Source organism: Ovis canadensis, chromosome 23, assembly GCF_042477335.2.
Source record: "Ovis canadensis isolate MfBH-ARS-UI-01 breed Bighorn chromosome 23, ARS-UI_OviCan_v2, whole genome shotgun sequence".
Taxonomy (NCBI): domain Eukaryota; kingdom Metazoa; phylum Chordata; class Mammalia; order Artiodactyla; family Bovidae; genus Ovis; species Ovis canadensis.
Genome location: NC_091267.1, coordinates 63,226,148 through 63,244,501, shown reverse-complemented (window position 1 = coordinate 63,244,501; position 18,354 = coordinate 63,226,148). Strand labels below are relative to the sequence as shown.

At 42.9% G+C, this 18,354-nt stretch overlaps 1 protein-coding gene across 2 annotated transcripts in view; it reads left to right on the top strand.

Annotated features, from left to right (window-relative positions):
* MYO5B (myosin VB) overlaps positions 1–18,354 on the top strand; it is a 339,036-nt gene that overhangs the window by 143,562 nt on the left and 177,120 nt on the right. For both annotated transcript variants that reach the window (XM_069568511.1, XM_069568512.1), the window contains exons 3-4: positions 11,468–11,639; positions 16,907–17,051. In XM_069568511.1, coding sequence (XP_069424612.1) covers positions 11,468–11,639; positions 16,907–17,051 — 317 coding nt within the window. The remainder of the gene's footprint in view (positions 1–11,467; positions 11,640–16,906; positions 17,052–18,354) is intronic.

The following is an 18,354-nucleotide window of genomic DNA, read 5'->3' as shown; positions in this document are numbered from 1 at the left end:
AGAGAAGGGGACAGACAGGGCCCGAGGCTAAGGAGGCAGGTCAGGGGTGCAGCGTTTACAAGGGGGAGACTGGGAGACAGACTGGGAATCAAGCGGCCAGAAGAACTCAAGCTTTGGCCTTGGGCTGGGTCAGATCTGAGGGGCTGCAGAGCAGGCCTCGCTTGGAGGGGAGGCTGGGGCTCAGGTGGTCCCTGCCTGCCTCTGAGCTGTGGGAGCGCTGAAAGCTGGTCTCCCGTCACTCAGCCTCTGATCACTTACCGTGTTCCTGTTTTACCTGCTTTCGAGTTCTTTGCTCTTGTCTGTCTAGGTAGTAATGACCTGCTTGAGAAAAGGACCTTGTCTTCCCTGGCTCACGTGTACCTGCAGTGGCTGGTGATTAACTCACTGATTAGCAGGGAGGTTGAATATCTTTCCCATCTTCCTATCAACTTTGAGCGCATCGCTGGGTCAAACCCGGACAGCGAGTTGGTCGGTTTGTTAGAAAGTGTTTACACCAAAGCGTGCCCGCCTCCCTTTCCCCTTCCTTGTAGGCAGACCTCGCCAGACTCCTCTTGGTTTTGAGGTGAGAAGCAAAATTCCCGACAGATGGAATCATGTTTATCATGTTGAAGAACTTCCCACCCCACGCCCCAAGCAAAATAAAATTAGTTTACCCACGTGAATGGCATATCTTCCATTCCAGCTGATTTCGTTTCAGTTGATCTTGTAAGTGGGTGGGTGTTTTTTGAGAGTCCTACGGAGGGAGGGAGGGCTGAACTGCCGTGTTGCTAAAACAGAGCAGATGCCCGCTTCCTCAGCTGAGAGTGAATTCTGCCTGGCGTGACTAATCCTGGCAGCTGCCCAGGACCCCTCCCCTGCCCCCTTCACTGCTCCATTACGGCCATCAGCTGTAATCAGAAGAGATGCCTAGGGCTGGAGATGAGCAGCTCTGGAGGAATAATGGGCTCTGAACCTCGCATTCTGTCCAGGTGGCTTGCGGGCTGTGGTTTGTCCACTGCTGGCTCTGAGCTGTCATCAGGAGCGACTCAGCTGAGCTGTGGACCTGAGCCGGGAGCGCAGAAGTTAGATGGCTAGACTCTGAAGGTTTGAAGAATCTCCTCTGTAGCTGAAAGCATCCTTGATACACCAAGCTGGCCAGAAACTGCACCCCAGAGTCTCTTTCCCCACCTTGCTTCTCCATCTGAAGTGCAGTAGTGTGGGTTTAACTGCAGCGCAAAGGATGAAAATAAGCTAGTTCTCTTCAAAAACATTAATGTTCATAACCACTGGGCTTCCACCTTAGCAGAAAGCAACCCATGCACTCTGCCCTGATCAAGGAAGTCAGCCCCCCGACCCCACAGTTCCTCTAAGATGTTTCTTTTTCCCTCTGCGTGCCTGCTTATTTATTTGGGTGAAATATACAAAGCGTAGAGTTTACCATGGCACCTGTTTTCAGTGCCATGAAATACTTACCCACTGTGGTGCTGCCGTCAGAACTCTTCATCTTGCAAAGCTGAAACTGTGCCCACTGACCACTGACTCCCTCCGCCCCCTCTCGCTGCAGTCCGTGGCCATCCCTATTCCTCTTTCTGTCTCCGACTTGGACTTTCCTAGGTACCCCACAGGAGTGGAGTCATGGGACACTTGTCCTTTTATGTCTGGCTTGTTTCACTTCGCACAAAGTAAGATGTTTTCTGTTGACGCTGGCGTGAAGGTGGGAAACTTCTTAAGCGGAAAAAGAAAGTGAAGTCACTCAGTTGTGTCCGACTCTCTGCGACCCCATGGACTATAGCCCACCAGGCTTCCCTGTCCATGAGATTTTCGAGGCAAGAATACTGGAGTGGGTTGCCATTTCCTTCTCCAGGGGATCTTCCCAACCCAGGGGCTAAACCCGAGTCTCCTGCATTGCAGGCAGATGCTTTGCTGTCTGAGACACCAGGGAAGCCCCTTAAGTGGGAAGGACCATCTTTTCTCTGCACAGCTGTGAGGGATGCAAGGTATCTAAGTGTGCCAACCCTTGGTGTGGTACTCTGTTGAGACCGGGGAAAGCCCTTCAGTGTATGCAAATCTTGGTGATATGTACAACTTCCTCATTCTTGGTGCGGTGTGCACCTGTGCCCAGCTGACCTTCTCTCTCCTGCCCCCACCTCCCCTACAAACTGCTCAGCCTCTGCCCTCTACTGGCAGGGAAAACTCTCCCCCTGTTGCCATGGTTTCATGTTTAAATTCTGTTTTTCCACCAAGTTTATATCCAGCGTCCAGAGCTATTTACTCCTAGTGTGCGAGGACCCGGCGTGTTCGTGAATGAGAGGAAGGTGAGGTGACCAGCGTTCTCTACCTGCGTCTCTGCATGTCCAAGCCTGCTAATATTTGTGAGGCCAGGACAAGAGTAGGGATGTAGCCTACATCTGTTTAAATATCAGAAGCATGGTTTATCAGAATTATTTAGGTAAATCTGGCATTTCTGACTCTTGAAAAACAAAGTGTTTAGTATGTTCCAGGTAAGATACTTGCAAGCCTGCTGTTCCGTCTCTATCTAGTTGCCAGTGGAAAGAACCGCTGTCTTCCCTTAGGTTTGCTATGCCTATACCCACACGTGCGCAGGTTTAGGAGGAATGTGACTTGTTCAGTATTGCAAAGTGTCCCTCATGTGTCAGGTTACAGTGGTTGCACATACCGTGCTGATTTGTGAGCACCTCTGGAGCCATGATGGGAATAGACAGAGAAGCTAGGAATTGGATATTTGGCCCAACAGGGAAACGCTGTTTCATAATGTGAGGTTTTTTGTTTGGTTGATTGGTTTTTTGTGTTTGTGCTATCTGGAGGTAGGATTAACGAGCTAATTTGTCTTCCTTGTATTTAAATGTCTTTGCTGCCCAGTTCCTCTCCCCACCCGAGGCATTGTCTGTCTCTGACATCGCAACCTTATAGCCCATGATCCTTCAAGGTGCCTGAACACATTTTATCTTATTTCAAGGACACAAGGCAAGAGGTGCCTCCGGGTCTGATACTCTTGTTTGTCACCAGAGTATGTGTTGAAGGTTGTAGCTCTCACGGTGTGAGCCCTGAACACTGATCCCAAATGACAGAGGCTCCACGTGTTCTGTTAAAGAACACTTAAAGAAGCTCATTAAAAGCTTCTGTGTGCATTCGTCATTTTGGCGCCCTTTAAGATGCAGAGTCCAGGGAAGGGCCTCTCTTGCTCAGCTCTGAGGATGGTACAGGATGTATCAGGATATTATCTCGAGGAGATAGCAAACATGGCTCTTGCAGTCAAGAAGTGACAGCCTCACAGAAGAGCAAGGACTGTCATCCTTACATGTTGGTGCATTCAGACCATACACCTTGAGAGTGCTCAGAGCTTGTGTAAACCCCATGCAGATTAAATGTCAGCTGTGAGTGCAGCTGGCAAAGCCACAGAGCTGAGAGTACCGGGTAATACTCCTCTGGTACCAGTAAAGCCTCTTAGTGCAAGTGACTTTATTTCTGTTTTCTGTTTTCCTGGTTTTTCCATTCTTTCTTACTTTCATATTGGTTTATGTGCCTTCTAATACTTCTTCTCTTTATCTTTGTTTTGCACAATAATCCATGATTGAGACAGTATTACACTTTGGTTAGGTGGCAAGAATAGTTATATTGTGCAGATGCAAAAAAAAGAAAAGGTTCCTTTAAGTGATAAAACAATACATTGCATGTAAATATCTATTGGTAATATTTTTTTACCAGTACAATTAGTTATTTTGTCTACAGTGGGTTTTATTTTTTTAATTAATGTATTTTATTGTAAAATACATGTAACATAAACTTTACTGTCTTCACCATTTTTAAGAGTACAGCTCAGTGGCGTTAAGTACATTCACATCTGTTGCTTGTTTATCAGCCACCTCTTCCCTGCTGAATTCATGATCTTTTGTGTTAGCATATTTTGCGTAGCTGATTCTGCTTAGAGATCAGTGAAGCAGTGATTTTTGCCCCAAGGGACATTTGGCACTGTCTGAATACATTTTTGATTGTCGTAACTGAGGAGGGAGGTTTGCTATTGGCGTCTAGTGACAGGTAGAGGTCAGGAATGTTGCTGAGAGGACCCTCTCCCAAACAGACAGCTATCAGTCCTAAATGAAAACAGTGCCAAAGTTGAGGAACTCCGGTTTAAGCCCATAGAGGCAATGGCCCTGAACTTGTCATTGCTGAAAGATAGCATGTTGAAAGCTAAACTTTTATAAGTCTGTATTCTAATGGAATGTGCTCTCTTCAACTTCATGTTTTTGTGCTGCTGTGATTTCTTTTTTTTATAATTTAAACTCTTTAATTGCCTATTTTCACCTAAGGTTTTTTTTTTCCTTTAGTTAACTTGCATCACCATTCATTTATTATTCATTCATTGAAAACAATTATTAATGAGCAATTATTATATACCACCTTTGTGGTGTTGAGCCACTGAGATTTCAGCATTAATTTGTTATTTCTTCATAACCTAACTGACCCTTCCTCACAGGCAAGTTCACATGAGTCCCACAGTATTTTATTTTTTAAGTAATTGCATGCTTGTGCTTGGGCCTGGGCTAAATGGTACGAGGGGAGGAATAAGGTTCTTTTTTAAGAAACATGATCTTTTCGGAGACTGGAAAAGATGGAAATATAAGACTTAAACACAGAACCGTCACAGAATCAGACAGCAGGACGTTCATTAAGTGAATGTTTTTTGTACTCATTTAGGACATAATGTTAAATGGCCTTTTAGTGTGTATTGAATGACCCTGGAGCTGAACAATTGCTATTACAGTGAGTGTAAGTGGATTCATGCCTTGAGGTCTTCTATTTTCTCTGCCTGACAGCTCACAAAGAAAACACCAAAGAGAACACCCCCACAACCACTGACCGAAGCTAAGTACTTTAGACCAATAAAGTTGGAAGGGCCTTAGAGATTACTGGGACCAGTCCTCTCATCTTACAGCTGGGCAGCTGCTGTCTGTGGAAGTGAAGCAACGGGCTCAGCACAGCAGAACCACTGAGTTCAGTGGTTCTCAACTTTGGTTGCACAATAGAAACTCTTGAGGGTTTCTAAAAATTCTGCAAAGCCCCAACACAGCCAGACAACTTAAATCAGAGTTTGGAGAAAAGGACACAGCATAGCATCTTTTGGCAAGCTCCCCATGGGATTCCAAGGTGCAGGAAGGGTTGAGAGCCACTGCTTTAGCTGATGGGGAGGGTTTACATACAAAGTTTAACTCCTGGTTGGGCTCATTTACATCAAAGGATGAGCCATGTGGCACCTCAGGGTTGCCTGCTGCTGACTTTATTTTCACTAGCTTTTCTTTCCTCTATGAATAAAGAACAGTTCTTTCTCCTTTTCTACTGTATATGCTGACCAGTGACTCCAAGTCTTTGTGTTGAGATTTGTCATTTGAAGATGTTTTTGCAATTATGTTCCCTTGCTGTGGTACCATGTAGCATGGACATGAATCGAGGTATGGGAGAGGTCGTGAAAAGATCAGACATTCATTCAACTGATACTGTTTTACGTACCTACTAAGCATTATAAGGGCTTCCCATAGCTCAGTAGTAAAGGATCCACCTGCCAGTGCAGGCGATGCAGGTTCCATCCCTGGGTGGGGAAGATCCCCTCGAGAAGGAAGTGGCAACCCACTCCAGTATTCTTGCCTGGGTAATGCCATGGACAGAGGAGCCTGGCCGACCCAGTCCATGGGGTTGGAAAAGGGTTGGATGCAAGTAAACAAACAACAGCAAAGCGGTATAGAATCACAGATCCAGAGTTTAGAGCACTCTAGACCAAGAGAACATTGTCCTACAGTGGAATCTTCTCTATCTGTATTGTCCAGTATGGAGGTCACTAGCTCCTTGTGGCTACTGGGCCTCTGAAGTGTAGCTAGTGTGAGAAACTGAAGTGTTCATTACATTTAGCTTTAATGAATTAAATTTAAATAGTCGTCTACTGGTAAGTCCAAGTCTAGGGCTAGGCTGTCTTCCTCTTATCCCTTTCCATTTGCTAGATGGAGACCAACAGGAGAGCCCCATGTGTTCCTGATTCCTAGCTCCTGGCCTTGAGAAAGTCCAATCTAAGTGGGTGACTGAGCTTTAATCTTGGAAAAGGTGTTAAAATTCAGTCTCCTCTTTACCTCCAAAGAAGTCTTTTCTTGTGCCAAAAGTTAATTGTCTCTGATCATGTCATAAACCCTTTGATTTCTAGTAAAACCATGTTAAATAAGCAGGGTGACAATATACAGCCTTGACGTACTCCTTTTCCTATTTGGAACCAGTCTATTGTTCCATGTCCAGTTCTAACTCCTGCTTCCTGACCTGCATACAGATTTCTCAAGAGGCAGGTCAGGTGGTCTGGTATTCCCATCTCTTTCAGAATTTTGCACAGTTTATTGTGATCCACACAGTCAAAGGCTTTGGCATAGTCAAGAAAGCAAAAATAGATGTCTTTCTAGAACTCTCTTGCTTTTTCCATGATCCAGCGGATGTTGGCAATTTGATCTCTGGTTCCTCTGCCTTTTCTAAAACCAGCTTGAACATCTGGAAGTTCATGGTTCACATATTGCTGAAGCCTGGCTTGGAGAATTTTGAGCATGACTTTACTAGCATGTGAGATGAGTGCAATTGTGTGGTGGTTTGAGCATTCTTTGGCATTGCCTTTCTTTGGGATTGGAATGAAAACTGACCTTTTCCAGTCCTGTGGCCACTGCTGAGTTTTCCAAATTTGCTGGCATATTGAGTGCAGCACTTTCACAGCATCATCTTTCAGGATTTGGAATAGCTCCAGTGGAATTCCATCACCTCCACTAGCTTTGTTCATAGTGATGCTTTCTAAGGCCCACTTGACTTCACATTCCAGGATGTCTGGCTCTTGGTGAGTGATCACACCATCATGATTATTTGGATCATGAAGATCTTTTTTTGTACAGTTCTTCCATGTATTCTTGCCACCTCTTCTTAATATCTTCTGCTTCTGTTAGATCCATACCATTTCTGTCCTTTATCAAGACCATCTTTGCATGAAATGTTCCCTTGGTATCTCTAATTTTCTTGAAGAGATCTCTAGTCTTTCCCATTCTGTTGTTTTCCTCTATTTCTTTGTACTGATTGCTGAGGAAGGCTTTCTTATCTCTCCTTGCTATTCTTTGGAACTCTGCATTCAGATGCTTATATCTTTCCTTTTCTCCTTTGCTTTTTGCTTCTCTTCTTTGCACACAGACTGGTTCCAAATAGGAAAAGGAGCACATCAAGGCTGTATATTGTCACCCTGCTTATTTAACTTATATGTAGAGTACAATATGAGAAACGCTGGGCTGGAAGAAGCACAAGCTGGAATCAAGATTGCCAGGAGAAATATCAGTCATCTCAGATATGCAGATGACACCACCCTTATGGTAGAAAGTGAAGAGGAACTAAAAAGCCTCTTGATGAAAGTGAAAGAGGAGAATGAAAAAGTTGGCTTAAAGCTCAACATTCAGAAAATGAGGATCATGGCATCTGGTCCCATCACTTCATGGGAACTAGATGGGGAAACAGTGGAAACAATGTCAGACTTTTATTTTGGGGGGCTCCAAAATCACTGCAGATGGTGACTGCAGCCATGAAATTAAAAGACGCTTACTCCTTGGAAGGAAAGTTATGACCAACCTAGACAGCATATTCAAAAGCAGGGACATTACTTTGCCAACAAAGGTCCATCTAGTCAAGGCTATGGTTTTTCCAGTGGTCATGTATGGCTGTGAGAGTTGGACTGTGAAGAAAGCTGAGTGCCGAAGAATTGATGCTTTTGAACTGTGGTGTTGGAGAAGACTCTTGAGAGTCCCTTGGACTGCCAGGAGATCCAACCAGTCTGTTCTTGGGAAGGTCTGATGCTAAAGCTGAAACTCCAATACTTTGGCCATCTTATGCGAAGAGTTGACTCATTGGAAAACACTCTGATGCTGGGAGGGATTTGTGGCAGGAGGAGAAGGGGACGACAGAGGATGAGATGGCTGGATGGCATCACCAACTCAATGGACATGAGTCTGAGCAAGCTCTCAGTGTTGGTGATGGACAGGGAGGCCTGGCGTGCTGCAGTCCATGGGGTCACAAAGAATAGGACATGACCGAGTGACTGAACTGAACTAGGTTGGTCATAGAGTGACTGAAACATGAACAACAACAACACAGTTCTGTAAAGCAATTATCCTTCAATTAAAAAATAAACTTCTAGGTTCGATGCAGGATACAGGATGCTTGGGGCTGGTGTACTGGGATGACCCAGAGGGATGGTACGGGGAGGGAGATGGGAGGGGGTTTCAGGATGGGAAACACGTGTACACCCGTGGTGGGTTCATGTTGATGTATGGCAAAACCAATACAATATTGTAAAATAATTATCCTCCAATTAAATAAATTAAAAAATAAAAAAGACCTGATGCAAAAAAATAAATTTAAAAAAAATCCAATAACAAGAAACTATCCAAAGAAAACCTAACACAGATAACCATTGTTATTTTGTGAGGATATTATTCCAGCTAGACTTCCGTTACTTACTCGGTCGTGTCCAACTCTTTGCAGCCCCATGGACTGTAGCCCGCCAGACTCCTCTGTCCGTGGGATTCCCCAGGCAAGAATACTGGAGTGGGTTGCCATTTCCTTCTCCAGATAGACTTTAATATATAGTTTAAAGTCAGTGGAATCCTATTGTAGATCTCATTCGATAATGTGCCTTTTGTTAGATGTAGCATAATGCTCTGGCAGCTGCCTGACTGTAAATATAGGTCTGTGTTGTGCTTTACTTTCATATTTATAGCTTCGGGAGTTGATATCTTTGATCATTTATAAGATTGTCTCCTGGTGGCGAGGAAGAATATTTATGAAAAATTCTGATAAAGTGTTGCCAGCTGCCCTCCAGAAAGGCTAAATCAGTCTGAACCCTTTTGTCCACACCCTTCCTGGTTGGGGTCCTGTCAGTTTTTATACCTTTGCTTAGTTGATGGATAATGGCTGTAAATAATCTTCTATTTCCCTCTCTCTCATTAATGGTGAAAAGCTGAATAGTTTCTAACATATTATCCATTAGTAATTCTTCGTGACTTGTATTCTGTGTACAATTTTCTGTTGGTGTATTGGTTTTCTTTTTAACTTCTATCTCTTCGATTATTAATAATGTCGGTTCCTTCAATAATGCAGAATAACTGTCCCCTTCTCTCAATTTTCGATGCACATGGTGTGTTTTTAAAGGACTTCCCAGGTGATGCTAGTGGTAGAGAACCTGCCCGCCAGTGCAGGAGCCATAGCAGATGTGGGTTGGGTCCCTGGTTGGGAAGACCCCCTGGAGGCGGGCATGGCAGCCCTCTCCAGGATTCTTGCTGGGAGAACCCCACGGACAGAGGAGCCTGGCGGGCTATGGTCCATAGGTTTGCAGAGAGTGGGATATGACTGAAGCGACTTAGCCTAGCCTATGGTGTGTTTTATGATGGTTTTAAAGTTTTAGATTGTAGTCAAATTAATGAATAGTTTCCTTCATTGTTCTGGCTTTTGTATTACCCTTCAAAGTTACTTTCTTTCAAAGCATTTGTGAAGATTTACCCACGTTTTCTTATTGGTTTTATTTTTCTTTTTGATTTTAATTTTTATTTTTTTCCCATCTAACATCTATTTAATATGGGAAGAATGGAACCTTGACTCATTTTTTTCCCTAAATGGCTGCAAATTTACCTCCTACTACTGAAAAATCCCTTTTATCCATTTATTTGCTATTTTAATGTTATGAATAAATTTTACCCATATGTGCTTGCATTTATTTCTGGATCTGGTGTTATGTTTCATTTATCTGCTTCTTTTAACACCATTAGTACTTTAACTTAAGCCAGTATCATAGTAGGTTTAATAATGTACCTTAGTATCGGGTAGTGGCAATGGCAATCCACTCCAGTACTCTTGCCTGGAAAATCCCATGGACGGAGGAGCCTGGTAGGCTGCCGTCCATGGGATCGCTAAGTCAGACACAACTGAGAGACTTCACTTTCACTTTTCACTTTCATGCGTCGGAAAAGGAAATGGCAACCACTCCAGTGTTCTTGCCTGGAGAATCCCAGGGACGGGGGAGCCTGGTGGGCTGCCATCTATGGGGTCGCACAGAGTCGGACACGACTAACCGACTTAGCAGCAGCAGCAGCAGCAGCACAAGTCTCAAAGTAGGGCAGGAGAGAGCACTGATATTCATATTCTTTTAGAAATTAACTCTTATCCCAGTAATTGAGGCTATATCTATAGACTTTCCTGAAAGAGTTATAAAGACTAGTGGTTCTTAACATGTGATTCATAGACCACCTGTATCAGAATTACATGGGGATTTTTAACAATTGATATTCCTGAACCCCACCCAAGAGCTCCTGAAAATAAGCCGTGTTGAGAAAACTCTTTTTACAAGGTCTCAGATTATTTTTAAGAAAACCATAAGAAACTTAACACTGATAAAACACGGTAAGCAGCAGCCAAGTTCCTCCTGTTTAAATGTTAAAGAACACTTCCTTTTATTAATTACATCTTTGTATTGATTACATGTGTACATGTAACCAGTTGAACATCCTGTCCCTAAACATATTTTGAATTTTTATGTACCAAGTGCTGTGTATAGGCTTCCCTCATAGCTCAGTTGGTAAAGAATCTGCCTTCGATTCAGGAGACCCCAGTTCGATCCCTGGGTCAGAAAGATGCCCTGGAGAAGGAAATGGCAACCCACTCCAGTATTCTTGCCTGGAGAATCCCATGGACAGAGGAGCCTGGCGGGCTACAGTCCATAGGGTCACAAAGAGTCGGACATGCCTGACCGACTGAGCACACACAGTATTGTGTATGCTAAGAGTACAAGGATGGCACCTCGCATTTGAGATTTGACCTTCAGATGTGTAATCACACATGCCTGATCACACACACACACACCCATCAAAGTCTTATTATACTTTAGATCAAAGTTTAGTTACTGCCCTAAAATAGCTTGCAGTTAGGTTAGGAAAAAAGCATGTGAACAACTCGAATGAAATTCATGGAGAGCACTTGGCTAGCTGCAAGATAATAAACAAAGAGAATGAGCTGGATGACGGGAGAAAGGGTAAAGAAGCACCAGCATTAAATGGGGCAGACCAAAGCAGCTTTCCTACATAGGAGAAAGACCAGCACTCCTATTGCAATGGAATTGAAGCCTCAGTAAGCATTCTTGCATGGGGAAGCAGAGGAACACCTTATAGAATCTACCTGTGCTTCCTGAATTTCTCACGCCATCCACTTGATATACTGGGATTATGTTTTCTGCAAATTTTCTACCTAGACTGGTCTCTTATAGCAACACAGGTATTTTTGTTCAACTTGCTTGCTTTAAAACATTTATCTTCATTTACGATCATAATGGTGTAGTGGGCCTAGCCGACAAGACCGGGCATTGACTACAGGTGAGAAGGTTCATCACTGTGCCTTTTTGTGTCTGTCGCTTGCCTTTCCTTAGGTTCAGGAGTACCCCGTCAATGTCCAAAACAACCAACTGCCCTTCCTGCGGAATCCAGATATCCTGGTGGGAGAAAATGACCTAACTGCCCTTAGCTATCTCCATGAGCCTGCAGTTTTGCATAATTTAAAGGTCCGCTTCCTGGAGTCCAACCATATCTACACTTACTGTGGTAAGTAGGGGGTATCTGTTGGGGTGTGTTTGAAAGTGGTTCCAATCTTTAGACTTTATGTGTTAAACTCCAATGGTTAAGAATCCTACTTTCAGTCTCATTTATATTAATAAGTACCTCTCACTTGAAAGTTTGCAATCAGTGAATGTGGCTTAGTTAGGCTGCCGTACATCTCTTTGGAAGGATTGGTGTTAAAGCTCAACCAGGGAAGAAGTGGGCCACACCGTGTGGCTTGCTGGCTCAGGCGCAGCCCTGGAGTCAGTAGGAAGGCAGTGAATCCATCCCAGGGTCCTGGCTCAGGCCTCTGCTCCCTCTGCTGAGTGAGCTGCTGCAAGTGTATGGCAGGCTTGGATCTTTTTTTTTAACTTTTTAGTTTATATCAGAGTATAGATGATTAACAGTGTTGTATTAGTTTCAGGTATACAACAGAGTGATACAGTTATACATATAAACTGTGAAAGTCATTCGGTCGCGTCTGCCTCTTTGCCACCCCATGAACTGTAGAGTCCATGGAGTCCTTGAGGCCAGAATACTGGAGTGGGTTGCTGTTCCCTTCTCCAGGGGATCTTCCCAACCCAGGGATCGAACCCAGGTCTCCTGCATTGCAGGAAGATTCTTTACCAGCTGAGCCACCAGGGAAGCCCCAATTATATCAGTTATATGAATGTGAAGTTGCTCAGTCATGTCCGACTTTTTGGGACCCCATGGACTGTAACCTACAAGGCTCCTTTGTCCATGGGATTTTCAGGCAAGAATACTGGAGTGTGTTGCCATTTCCTTCTCCAGGGATTAAACCCAGATCTCCCACATTGCAGGCAGATGCTTTACTATCTGAGCCACCAGGGAAGCCCCAATTATATCAGTTGTACATATACCTGTATCTATTCTTTTCAATTTCTTTTCCCATTTAGTTTGTTATATAATATTGAACAGAATTACCTGTGCTATATATACATTAGGTCCTTGTTGGTTATCCATTTTGATTATAGTGCATGTATATGTTGATCCCAAACTCCCTAACTACCTACACTAGCCTTACCCCCTGGTAACCTTAAGTTTGTTCTCTATTTCACCAACAAGTTCATTTGAATACTTTTTTCCAGATTCTGTTCATAAGCAATATCATATTTGTCTTTGTCTGACCTACTTCACTTACTATGACAATTTCTAGGTCCATCCATGTTGCTGCAAATATTATTTCATTCTTTTTAATGGCTGCATAATATTCCATCATAAGCCGAATATTCCATTGTTTAATGTACCATAGTTTATCCATTCACCTGTTGTAGACCATGTTAGTTACTTCTGAGTTTGGCAATTATGAATATAACTGTTACAAACATCCATGTACAAGTTTTTGTGTGAATGTTTTCTGTTTCTTTGGATAAATACCAATGAGTATGATTATTTGATTATATGATAAGATTATGTTTAGTTTCATAAGAAACTTCCAAAGTGGCTGTGCCCTTTTGCATTGCCACCAGTGGTGAAATAAGAGTTTGCTTTGCTCCTTATCCTCGCCACCTTTGGTGTTATCAGTGTTCCGGATTTTGGCTGTGCTAATAGGGGTGTGGTATTATCTCTCTGGTGTCTTAATTGGCATTTCCCCAGTGACTTATGGTACAGAGCATCTTCTTTCCCTGCTTATTGCCCATCTCTGTATCTTCTTTGGTGAGGTGTTTGTTTAGGTCTTTTGCCCATTTTTTAATCAGATGGTTCATTTCCTTATTGTTAGATTTTACGAGTTCTTTGTATATTTAGAATTCCCTGGACTGTAGAGTCCGTGGGGTCAGAGTAGGACAGGACTGAGTGACTTTCACTTTCACTTGTATGTTTCGGGTAGCAGTCCTCTAGCAGATGTGTCTATAGTTTATCTTCTCATTCTCTTGACTGTGCTTCTTCTCAAACAACCAAAGGGTGCACAGTGGCAGAGCTCTCCCGTCTTGGCAGTGACCCTTTCCATTCCTGCCTTCTCTTCCCCAAAGGACTGGAAACAGTCACATTTTTTGTATGTGTCCATGGTTCCCTTGAGATCCAGAATGTTCTTTATGTGAAAGAAAAAAGCATGCATTTGTCTTACCTTCAGCATTGAATTTTTTTTAAACTCTTTTCACGTTCTCAAATATCAGTTTTCCTTGCCCTTCTATAAAAGATCTGAAGGGTTAAAGGACTTGATAGCTCTTCATTCAGCGTGTATTTATTGAGTCCATCTTTGCATTGTGTCCTTTTGGGAACACAGGATGGAAAAAGTAGAGAGATGAAAGATAATACATGGTATAATATGATGTGAGATAATAAAAAAAATAGCTGACACTCAGTGCTTACTATGCAAGATGCTGGTCTGAATTGCTCTCTATGAATCATTTTACCCTCAGGATAACCAGGGGAATGCAATTATCATCCCCATTTTGCAGTCCATGAAGCTAAGACACTCGGAAGTTAAGGAATTGGCAAAGTCACACACAATAATTGAGCCAAGATTTGACATTAAGATGTGTAGTCATATTTCCCATTCACAAGTTGTTTGTATTTTGTTAAGACATCCCATATACAAATGAGAAATTTAACAGTCCCTTTTAAAGATTTTAGTTTTGAGATTTTTTTTTAAGCCTAATATCTCTTGGCAGGGTTCAGTATCGTCTTTTTCTGATCCTATAGCACTTTAAAATCACTGCAGATGGTGACTGCAGCCTTGAAATTAAAAGACGCTTACTCCCTGGAAGAAAAGTTATGACCAACCTAGATAGTATATTCAAAAGCAGAGACATTACTTTGCCGACTAAGGTCTGGCTAGTCAAGGCTATGGTTTTTCCTGTGGTCATGTATGGATGTGAGAGTTGGACTGTGAAGAAGGCTGAGTGCCGAAGAATTGATGCTTTTGAAGTGTAGTGTTGGAGAAGACTCTTGAGAGTCCCTTGGACTGCAAGGAGATCCAACCAGTCCATTCTGAAGGAGATCAACCGTGGGATTTCTTTGGAAGGAATGATGCTAAAGCTGGAGCTCCAGTACTTTGGCCACCTCATGCGAAGAGTTGACTCATTGGGAAGCACTCTGATGCTGGGAGGGGTTGGGGGCAGGAGGAGAAGGGGGCGACCGAGGATGAGATGGCTGGATGGCATCACGGACTCGATGGACGTGAGTCTGAGTGAACTCCAGGAGTTGGTGATGGACAGGGAGGCCTGGCGTCCTGCGATTCATGGGGTCGCAAAGAGTCGGACACAACTGAGCAACTGAACTGAATTGATAGCACTTAGTACATGTCTATTTTATGAATTCAGTTTGTGTGTCTGCATGTGTTTCTGTGTACACCCACACATCTGTGCTTATTCCATGTTCCAGGGTGTTTGAAGAGAGGCCTGACCTGTCCTTCTTTCCTCCATTAGAGCCTAGCAGAGTGCTTGATAAACACAGATACATCTTGATTTAGTTGAGTGATTGGTTAAGACTCATCCTGTTCATCTTCTGTTCTTTTGTTTTCATGTAAGTGAACAGGGACCTTTAAAACTCATGTCAATATACTGCCCAAGACAATCTAGAACCCCTATCAAATTACTAATGGCATTTTTCACAGAACTAGAACAAAAAATCTTAAAATTTGTATGAAGTCACAAAAGACCCAGAATAGCCAAGGCAATCTTAAGAAAGAAAAATGGAGCTGGAGGAATCAGTCTTTCTGATTTCAGACTATACTACAAAGCTTCAGTCATCAAAACAGTATGGAACTAGCACAAAAATAGAGATATAGATCAATGGAATAGGACACAAAGCCCAGAAATAAACTCATGCATCTATGGTCAATTAATCTATGACAAAGGAGACAAGACTACACAATATGGAAAAGCAGTCTCTTCAACAAGGAGTGCCGGAAAAACTGGGAAAGCTACATGTAAAAAAGTAAAGATTAGATTATTCTTTAACACCACACACACAAAAATAAGCTTAAAATGGATTAAAGACCTAAATGTGAGACCAGACATAAAACTCCTAGAGGAAAACATAGGCAGAACACTCTCAGATGTAAATCACAGCAATATCTTTTTCAATTCATCTCCCAGAATAATGGAAATAAAAATAAAAGTAAACAAATGGGACCTACTTAAACTGAAAAAGCTTTTGCATACCAAAGGAAACAGTAAACCAAACAAAAGACAACCCAAAGATTAGGAGAAAATATTTGCCAGTGATGTGACTGACAGGGATTAGTGTCTAAAATTTACAAACAGTTTTTGTTGCTTACCAGCATCAAAACAAACAACCCAATCAACAAATGAAAAGACCTAAATAGACATTTCTCTAAAGAAGACATACAGATGGCCAAGAAGCACATGAAAAGATGTTCAACAGCGCTAATTATTAGTGAAATGCAAATCAGAACTGTGATGCGATACCACCTCACACCAGCCAGAATGGCGATCATGACAAAAACCCCAAACGATAAATGCTGGAGAGGGTGTGGAAAGAAGGAAACTCTCCTTCACTGTCGATGGGAACGAAAATTGGCACAGCCGCTATGGAGAATAGATGGAGGTTCTTTTTAAGGAACTAAGAACAGAGCTACCGTATAACCCTGCAATCCCACTCCTGGGCTTATAACCAGAGGAAAATATGATCGGAAAGGATACATGCATCCCAGTGTCCTTTGCAGCACTGTTTACAGTATTTACGACGTGGAAGCAACCTAAATGCCCATCAACAGAGGAAGGAATAAAGAAGAGGTGGTAAGTATATACAACGAAATAGTACTCATCCATTTAAAAGAATGAAGTAATGCCATTTGCAGCGACATGAACGGACCTAGAGATGGTCATACTGAGTGAAGAAAGTCAGAGGAGGAGAAATAGCGTATGACATCCCTTATATGTGGAGTCTGAAAAGAAATGATACAAATGAACTTTCAAACCAGAAAGGACTCACAGACTTAGAGAATGAACTTATGGCTGTCAGGATGAAGGATGCAGGGAAGGGATATTTAGGGAATTTGGGATCAACATGTGCACACTGCTATATCTTAAATGGATAACCAACAAGGACCTACTGAATAGCACATGGAACTTCGCTCAATGTTATGTGGCAGCCTGGTTGGGAGGGGAAGTTGGGGGAGAATGAACACACAGATATGCATGGCCGAGTCCCTTTGCTGTTCACATGAAACTATCACAACATTGTTAATCAGCTATACTCCGATACAAAATAAAAAGTTTTTAAAGCAAAGCTCATGTCAGGAGGCCATCATGCTATCAGAGTCTGACCACACTGTCTATTCACAGGTATTGTGCTTGTTGCCATTAATCCTTATGATCAGTTGCCAATCTACGGTCAAGATGTCATCTATGCCTACAGTGGCCAGAACATGGGGGATATGGACCCCCACATCTTTGCTGTGGCAGAGGAAGCCTACAAGCAGATGGCCAGGTAAGAATAACCTTAGCCCAGAAGTCCTCCTGGGTCATCAGAGGGTGGAAAGGGGAGTGTCCGCCTTCTTGGGCTGCTTTTTCTCAGTGGTGATTCTGGGTTTGAAGTGTTTTGGAAACCAAATCAACCTCAGGTTCTTTTCTTAACCACATTTCCTCAAGTCTTCATCGTATTCTTATGAACCTGAGCCTAGGCTTGGAGAGCAGTGGCTCCTTAGATGCTGATGAGCAGCACAGTTAATGCCTTGTGTCTTGTCTCTCCTTGACTTCCTTTTGGCCATCTTGCCTCTTCTCCAGGTGTGATGAATCCATTTTATACTATCACCATTCATTTTACAGATCTCACTGAAGGCTCTGTTTTGAAAGAACCAAGACTCTGACAACTTCTTAAAATGCCAGGCATTTGGGGCAGAAATAGAAGCTTCAAATTAGCAGTCATGCGTAGTGGTTTCAGATTTTTAGCCTGAAAGTAGTGTTCTGTTTAGGCACTTAAGCGGATCTCATTTTGCTCTTCTTTTTCTAACTCAGAGAGATAGGTACAGGTCTGTTTCATCAGAAAGTAGGCTAGGTGAGCATATTAGTCAGCATTCGAGTGTGTGTGTGTGTGTGTAAAGAGAGAGGTTTTTATTTTAAGAAATTGGCTCGTGCAGCTGTTGGTGGTTGGCATGTCCAAAATCCACAGGATTAGTCTGGCAGATTGGAGATCCAGGGAAAAGATGATACACGATTTTGAGTCTGAAGGCAGTCTACTGGCAGAATTCCCTTTGGTGGGGATGTCAGAGTTTTTTCTCTTATACCCTTGAACTGATTGGATGAGGCCTACCCACATTATGAAGAGTGATCTACTTTTCTCGATGTCTACTGATGTAAATGTTAATTTCATCTCAAAAGAAAAAACAAAAAACACCTTTATAGCAGTATCCAGACTAGTGTTTGGCCAAATGTCTGGAAACTGTGGCCTAGCCAAGCTGACACAAACTTGACCACCATGCTGCTGTTCTTGAACTGTCAAGGGAGAGAGAATTTTACCAACGTTTTGGTGGAAATGCATTTTCCAGTTAACAGGAAAATGCTGAATCCTTTCAGCTCAGTTTTTCTTGTCCCCTCTAGAGGACATCTTACAGAGCTAGCAGGAAAAGCAGGAGTGCTTTGTGGAGAGCAGGGCTGCGTAGAGAGGAGCAGGCGAGAATCCCATTTAAGATGGTCTGTGCTGCCGTGGATGTCAGAGTACAGTTTTCAGCCCAGTGAAAGTTTCCATGAGGAAAAGCTGTTCTGTAAGCTTCCTTCCTAGTTTATAATGTGGA